Raw genomic sequence first — 8,528 nt, forward strand, 5'->3', positions numbered from 1 at the left:
AACGCAGACAGGGGACCTCAACTTACTCAACTTCTAAAAACATAGGCACACACTAAAATCAAATATGCACATTTCATATTTCTCTTTCTTAGAAAATTTACTAACCGAAGTCCCATGAAAGTGGAGAAATTAGCTTTTACCAATTTATACAAGAATATATAACAAAAATTATACTAAAAATTCAGTTTTAAAAAATTAATTACAATTTATATATATTATATATATACTTTATTTTCGTACCATTAGTTTGATTTTAAGTTACTGAGCCCTCCAGAGTCCAGACAAAAAATCCTGGATAACGGCTCTGGATGGAAAGGTGGTTTAATCTTATCAAAAATTTGCAATTACGTGATCGAATTTTCAAGAAAACAATAGAAATATGAAACCAGACACAATCAGGGTATAATCTGACGGTAAATCATCTATTTTCAAAGATAAATTTATACTCTCGTCGTCGAAGACCAAACAAATGGCCAAAACACTAGAAAACATTTCGTTTCTCTACTCAGATTCAGGACATGAAATTATGAAAGAGACAATGTGATTCAATTTCTACTCGTCTCAAATAAGCTACAATCATTCCACAAAATACCGTTCTGGTAATCAGACATTGTAAGATTTATCATGAAGTCATGCATTGCAACAAACATGAATATCATCTTATGATCCGTGTCGGGGTGACAATGAGGATACAATAAATTTAACAAATTTCGAAAGGACAATAGAAACCACATATGATTTCGGGGATCTCAAACAAAGAATTTGTTCCGTAAACTGAAGTATGTCAGCAAATGGGCTTTACACTTCAAAGAATGACATGTTTCATTGATATAACTAATAATATGACATTACAATTGAGAAACTGGTCACCATCAGAAATCAAAACTTCGAAAACAAGAAGAAAAAAAATCAGATACCAACCAGGCTAACAGATATTCATGTGCTAAAGAAAAGTACATTTGCCATGATTTAAAAATAAGCGACCAAAACAACATAAATACCTATTCTCAAGAACACGAGAACCATCGCCGGACAACATGATTAAGCAATTGCATATTTAATTGTCTCCACCTCTTTGGGGCGCCACATGGTTTTTTGGACGCACAGCAATCCTTCCTTGTCCTGAGAGAAAGTGAAGCGGACGTCCCACTGCATGGCCTTCAGCATGCCCTCCAGCTCATTAATAGTCTCAACTTTGTCGCGGACAATGAGCTTTCCCTCTGGTCTTAGAACACGATCAACCTCCGCAACCACAGCCGCCAAATTGCACCTGATTACCAACAAAAGCACAGCCAAAATTATAAATGGGTCTCTACAGAGATGAGGTAGACTATATTCGGTGAGAATGCAATATGGAATACGAAAAACATACTTGGTCTTCATTTTGGAGAAGAGATGATCAGCGTGGACTAGATCATAAGATCTTGGGTAGGTATTAAATGATTCACACCAATCATGATAAATTCCAAATAGACCCCGTTCATAAATAATTGGTAATGTATCTGGAGCGTCTATTGGGACCACATTCATGACCCACACATTCAAGTCTCTTAGAGCAGCAGCAAATCTGCAAGCACAACCAGAATTAACATATCTTATATTGGTATTAATAACCATAGAAAAAATACAAAGTACAATAAATATTATGATATTTGCCACCAAAAAAAAAAATAATAATAATAAAATTAAATTAAATTAAATTAATAACCCACCTCAACCCCCACAAGGCAAAAAAATAGAAAACAATTGGAAAAATATGGATAAATTGCGAAAAAAAATAACGCTTTGGAAAGTTGTCCCCTTGAAATAAAGATATTGCAGATCACCACCTTCAATTATCAAAAAAAATATTGCAAAATATCCCCATCCAGAGGGAAGTATCAATAGTTGTTGGAGAAAATTTCAATCCATGGGGCAATTTGCAAAACATGTATAGTATAGGGGTTTCTTTTTGCAAATTAAAAACCCAGGCTATAGGTTGCATCACACCATATAGATAGAAACGTTCCTTAAGTATACAAGCTAGCTATGGGGGGACGCCTTGGAGGAGAGTAACTGTATTTATTTGATCATGTTTTCAGATAAATCATCTTTGGAGCATTTTATGCAAAGGTACAACTTTGCTTATTGCCTTGTATATTATTGTCTTTATATCTATAAATTTTTAGGATGACCAAAAAAAGAAAGAAAATAAGAAAGAGAAAAGAGAAGGATAAAGCAAGGTTACCAAACAACTGCCAAGAACTCTCTAGTTGAACCCAAGAAACACTTGAAATCAAAAATTATTTTGCTTACCCTCCATAGATAGATCTCATGTCCATGACATTCCGTACTGTAGACCAGTTTATACCCATCCCAGTAAGATACGACTTGGTCACCACACGCTTCCAGTGTTTATAGTCTGCAGTGAAATCCTCAGGGGCTGCTTTACCATAAACTCCAACCTGGGAATTCAACAACCAGTAAGGAGGTTTCTCCAGCCTTGCTGACCATTGTTCAGGCCATTGAGACCCACGTTCTGATGCATTAACAGGCACTTTGTGCATGCATGCTTGCAATGGCACATTCCTATAGATGGCACACATATTAAACATTTGTTAGGCAGAGAAATAGGTATATGCTGAGGAAGTGCTTTTTGAACCAAGTACATTTCCACTAAGAAGGGATGCAAAGAAAAGCAAGGGGAAAAAAAAAAGGAGGTCTACTACACTGTAGAAAAAGGCAAGCTTAATCATTAAACCATAATAAGCATTTTCCAATTAGTGCCATCCAAATCCTTCACCTTAAGCAGCAGATGAACAAAAAAGCCAATCAAATTAAGATACTTGAAAATTATTTCTTTTCTCAATTAAAGAAGAAAGTACCAGGCTGCATCTGGATCATCAGATTCTAGGCAGAGAGGAGGCTCATTCCGTGATCTTTTCTCATAACACTCATTTGAAGCAGGCTTCTGATATACAGCCACGCCAACCTTATTCAGTCTGTCCTTAGTTATTGATACAACTTCCCAGCACATGGACTTTGTTAGTTGCTTCATGGCTGTAAAAATCCCAAGAAAGATGCAGCATTTATCATAATCAATCAACCAACTCAATTTGGAAAAGACTAAAGCATTAGGCAATAGAATCATCTACCTTCCCAAATTTCAACATCTTCGGGAAGCTTCTGGTAAACAGGAGTCGCAGACCACACGAAGAAACCACCAGGCCGCAATAAACGATTCAGTTCCAAAAGAAGTTTACCCCCTGCAATGCACCAGGCATTAAATTAGCAAAACAAAATTGCAATGTTCACAATCAAATACAAGAGTTGATTACAGAAGCCTACACCATAAGTTTACTACATGTGAAAAAGAGGAACAGCTAAAGATATGGAAAGTCAAAAGAATGAAACACTAAACAAAAAACTTGAGTTCGTCCAAACATCATTCTCATCACAAAATTCATCATAAGTAAATAGATGAAGCACCTTCAATATGCCAGGGCACCCTACACCGTGCACAGTGAACAACATCAAACACTCTCCCTGGGAACGGAAGTCTCTTTGTGCCCATCACAGCAGATATAGCAGGGATTCCCCTTTCAAGTGCAAACTGAACCTGGGCTTCGTGTTCATCTTTTGGGGCAAATGACATGGCGAGTACATCTCTTTCGAATAGATATCCTCCAAAGCTAGCAACCCCGCATCCAACATCCAATATCACACGAGAACGTTTTCCCCAAGCAACATCGGGCACAGACTGCGGTAACAGTAATATATCCATGTTAAGCAAAACATCGTATGACGCTAAGAAGGAATTCAAAAAAATCAATAATCCTTGAGCTAGCAAGCCACAACCAAGCATTACCATTCAAGCTGGAATCATGACAAATAGGAAATGATAGGAACAAGCATAAAAATTGAAATATCATTCCGCTGAGAAAGAGAGGGGGTGAGGGTGACGGTGATGGTTGAGTACCAGAGAGATGATACAGGCAATTTTGTCTTTTAGAATTTTTGGTTGCTTAGGTGAGCATGAAGTGTAAAATTTGTTTATTACATATGTGGCTGTTTGGTAATTTTACAACTACCGTTAGCCAAACTCACGGGTCTTAGCCCTGACAGGGGTGTCAGAGTGGTTTTTTGAGTTTAACCCGATGGTAAAGACAAGCCTCAGGGAGCTCGGGGTAACTGACCCTAAAATCAACCATGTGCATGCGCCTGAATATATGAAAAAACATTTATTCTTTAAAACTGGATTAGATAATACCAAGTTTATATAAATATACTATTTTTTATTTATTTTCTAAAAGTAGTATAAAATGTTGGGTAAAAGATAGTTTTGATTTAAATAACAAACCCATGCAGACACTTCTATTTTGTTTATTATGAATAAGAACGGTTTTGGTAAGTAAAATAGATTTCTTGTAACTTTCATGTTTCTCAAACAATAAGATAATTTTTTTCTACACTTCTGTCCAAAGGTTTTCAGTATGTCCAAATACATACAGGAAAACTTATTTCCTTTTCTTTCATTTCACCTTCCAGCATCTGGTATCTTCCTAGCCAAAGGGGGCCTGAAGATTTTTTGTCTAATTCAATCTGTCATGGTACCTTTATTGGCAATAACTCCCAATTGTTCGCAACAAAAGAGTGCTTAGGTTCAATTTGCATGAGATAGTGTCCAAATAATATTTTTTCCCTACTAATGCAAAGTTTCTATTTGATTTTGGTCCCGAGTTATATTTTCACCTAATCAAATAAAAGGTATTAACAAGTTGGAATGGTGAAAACTGAACATTTTGACAGTTCTTTTAAAATGAGACAAAACTTTGATAATAAAACAAAGAAATTTTATTGTGAAGCTTTTGGGAGAAAAAATTCATTTTTAAATTTCTACGCATAAGTATACTTATATATAATCTGCAGATATGTTTGTCCGAATATGTTTTTTACATTTCTATGAATACAAACATAAGGAGTCATTTCTAAGTCTTATTGTATCTCGACACAGTGAAAAGACAAGAAAAAGGAGAATTGAAAGAATGTAGGGAAAAAAAAAACAAGAAGCTACACATGATTTAGGACCACTGTGACACGCACACACCAAAAAATGCAAAAGATGCACGTATGTAGATAGTTCTTTTAGGGGAAAGAAGAGAAAGGACATTGAAATGAGAGTGGTGGTAACAAGTATTCACCTGCTGAATGAAATCGATGTAATGAAGAGCACCATACTTAAACTGGGTCCCACCACCAGGGAAGGTAAGGTAATCACCGCTAACCTTCACCCAATTCTGGTGCCCCTTAATTTCTGCAAGCTTGGTGTGGGGAACATTATGGTACCATATCTGCATTGACAAAAAAATAAAAATAAATAAATAAATAAATTAGAAGTCTTCGAAGCCGAAAAGAAGCAACTTGGAAGCAAACTTTTTATTTAAGTCATATTACCATACCTTTTCCCTGCTTGTAGGCCACCCAATTGGGCATTGGTAACCTTCAGGAAGGGGAACAAGGCAGGTAGGGGGTTCTTCGGGACAGTGCCTCTCCCTGTGTTCATAATGCTTAGTAGATTGGAGACTCCTAATTGCTTGCATATTGTCGAGGCATGGGATGTAATCTGGCCCGGCAGTGACATTGCAAAGTTTCCAACTGTACCCAGTTTGTAGGTCAGATTGAGAAGATTTTTGGGCTTCCTTTTCATTCTTTGACTCAGCTACCTGAGTTGACCATGGTCCATTCTGGGTGGTAGTTTCATTTAGGAGCTCCGACTGAGCTCCAGAAGGAAACACCTCTTTGACAACCTGATCTTTGACCAGACCATCCTCCTCCTTCTCATCAAAGCTTTGCCCCGACTCCTTATCTTGATTTTGCTCCACCTTTTCACCTGAATTCTCCTCTGATTTCTTCTCACCCTCGTCAGAATCAGATTTATTTTCACCACCATCAGTGTTTGTCTCTTTGGTCTCTTCCTTTGACTCCCCATCTGCTTTTTCTTCTCCATTCTCCGTCTCGGGTTTGATCGTATCTTCTGACTTGGTCTCTTCTTTTACACTCTCCTTTATAGGCTCCTCTTCTTGGTTTTCCTCCGGGGCATCCTGAGTTGTTTTGTCAGGAAGGTTTGAGGTCTCTTGAGAATTAGACTTGTTTTCCTCCTCGGCTAAACTAACGTTGATGTCCCCTTTCGTTGCATCTTCTGGTAAATCACCCGGATTGTCCTCAAACTGCTTGGAATTGATCTGTTTGCTCGAAGTGCTATCATTACTTTCATTCACTTGTTCCTTCACCTCATTTTTGTTCTCCTGAGAAGGCACATCAACATTTTGAACAGGAACTATAGAGGACGATGTCAGCATCCATACCCCAACTAAGCAAAAGGCCACAAACACAACCAGAGTCACTGTCGAACAGTAACTTGATGATTTTCTACCATCGACTCTAGAGTACTTTCCTAATACCATGCTTTCTAACGCCAATTATTCCTAGAGAAAAGTTTGTACCTACAGAAAAAATAAATACATTACACATCTCTTTACTCCATCAAAATTCCATTTTTACTGATCCCAGAAGATTGCATTAAAGGATTGAATCCAAACAATTCAACCATATCATACAAGAGGATTTTATCATATCAATCTACCTTCAGAAAATAAGAAACAGAAATTTACTAGCTGGATCAAAAAAGCCAGTTTTCAAATAATACAATCGTTATTATTTCCGAGTTCAAAACAAAATTGCCATCATTTTTCAATAGAACAAAAACAATTTATGCAAAGAAAAATAAAATAAAAATCTTTTCATGGAAAAAGAGAAATCTTTATGGCTATTTTGTGTTTACCGATATTTTGTATTTTATGTCAGAGCTTGAACAGCATCTATGGTGTCTCTTAATTTTCTTTTGAGCAAAATATCCCTTTACCACTGGAACTCATCACTTCCTCAGGAGGAGAAAAAAAAAAAATCACCAAAAAGATTGTCCCACCAAACAAGCATTGAATGTTAAGTATGTAAACTTTAACTTAAAACTTAAGTATTTAAAATTATAAAAAAAGTAAGTGAAATTTGAATTTCAAAACGGGAAGATACTGAAATTCAAAAGAAATAAAAGCAAAAGCATAGTATGATGTTCAATTACTACAAATCGAAGCCTTTTGTAGCCTAAAATTAATAATAACAAGACCAATCATATCTGGACCCACGAAAAGGATCCAGATCTAAATTAAACCACCAGTACAAAACACAAAAACAACCCAGATGTAACTTTTAACAAATTATTTGGTATTCTAGGTAGAAAAAACTACTTTTCTACCTTAAAAATAAAATAAAACAACAACTAATAGTTGGTCTTTTCTAGCTTAAAAATAAAATAAAACAAATAAGCTTACTTGTAGATCATTAGATCTGAGATTTAGCAACATTTACATATAAATGTAATCTAAAAATTAAAAAGATTAAAACGTGGGTATGAATCAAATCAAACCCAATACATGTATTAAAGCAAAATTTAATATAATGAGCACAATAACATACCTGTGTTATTGTTGCTAGAAAAGGGTCAGTGTCAGATCTATGAGAAGAAGAGCTAAGGTCATTGGCGAGGAGGGATTAATGGATACAAGAACTAATGCGGACTACCAGAGCAGAGAGCTCAGAGAAAGAAGATATATATATATATATATATATAAGATTATTTTATATGTTGCGTGTGTATATGTTTACTCGTTCTTGTCACGCAGTATTCCTTCTTGGAAGGTCAGATGGAAAAAAGAAGACTAGAGAGAGAACCGCGATAACGCCGCGAATCGGTGAAGAATAGAGAGAGACAAAGTTAGGAGAAAATACCATGGTAAAAAGGACAAGATACCGTAAACCTGCAACTGAAGGGTATTATCGTAATAATGTTCCAAGGTTTACTTAACTGATTGGAGCTCCCGTAGCCCAACGTCACTGAACATATTAGGGGTTTTCAATTTGTTAATGATTTGAACTTTTAGTTAAAAAGACATTAATATCCTTTAATTTAATACATATTACACTATAATTTTTTATGCGTTACAATTTTCTATTTTTTAAAGAAGATCTATCACTTTTCTTTTGTAAATTGAGGTAAACAATTGGAGAAAAATACAATTATAAAAGGTTTTTAACTTAATTATATAAATTAAGTTGTTATTCATCAAAAAGAGATCACTCATTTATGGTAAAAAAAATTTTACTTCTAATTTTAATTATTTAAAGATTTAATAGAAAGAACCTCTCAAACGAAAATATATCAAGTTATTAAATTATATTAAGATTTGGATTACATAATTATAGGTTTTGCTATTTTTTCTCTCTTTCCTATATTAAGATCTTCCCTATGTCAAAAAATTACTTTTAAAACACACAAAACAACCAAATAAGTTGATAAATAAGCTGCCACCTAATCTATACCATTATTAAAAGTACAAGGGTGTCAAAAATTTCAAATCATCATTAAGAATAAATAAATAATACAATAAGTTATCAATTAAAATAGTTACCAATTAAAACAATATAAACATAAA

At 35.1% G+C, this 8,528-nt stretch overlaps 1 protein-coding gene across 1 annotated transcript; it reads right to left on the bottom strand.

Annotated features, from left to right (window-relative positions):
• Nucleotides 1-804: 804 nt before the first annotated feature.
• On the bottom strand, nt 805-7,796 carry LOC132303206 (probable methyltransferase PMT26). The gene is made up of 9 exons (XM_059800376.1): nt 7,513-7,796; nt 5,439-6,482; nt 5,181-5,330; nt 3,469-3,739; nt 3,135-3,245; nt 2,865-3,039; nt 2,296-2,568; nt 1,373-1,567; nt 805-1,270 (listed from the first exon to the last, which is right to left on the bottom strand). Exons 2-9 carry the CDS (start codon nt 6,441-6,443, stop codon nt 1,042-1,044), a joined length of 2,409 nt encoding a protein of 802 aa, XP_059656359.1. The 5' UTR covers nt 6,444-6,482; nt 7,513-7,796; the 3' UTR covers nt 805-1,041.
• Between the last annotated feature and the right edge of the window lie 732 nt (nt 7,797-8,528).

The sequence above is a fragment of the Cornus florida genome, unplaced genomic scaffold, assembly GCF_030987335.1.
Source record: "Cornus florida cultivar Cherokee Brave unplaced genomic scaffold, ASM3098733v1 CherokeeBrave_3.0.0_Hap2_Chr04, whole genome shotgun sequence".
Taxonomy (NCBI): domain Eukaryota; kingdom Viridiplantae; phylum Streptophyta; class Magnoliopsida; order Cornales; family Cornaceae; genus Cornus; species Cornus florida.

Bases quoted from the DNA above. Each gene is read 5' to 3' on its own strand.
- LOC132303206 (XM_059800376.1), bottom strand. From the start codon at position 6,443: ATGGTATTAGGAAAGTACTCTAGAGTCGATGGTAGAAAATCATCAAGT. The intron at 3,740-5,180 runs GTGAATACTTGT...CTGTTACCGCAG, and splicing joins ACATCGATTTCATTCAGCAG to TCTGTGCCCGATGTTGCTTG. The intron at 1,568-2,295 runs GTAAGCAAAATA...TTGTGCTTGCAG, and splicing joins ATGAGATCTATCTATGGAGG to ATTTGCTGCTGCTCTAAGAG.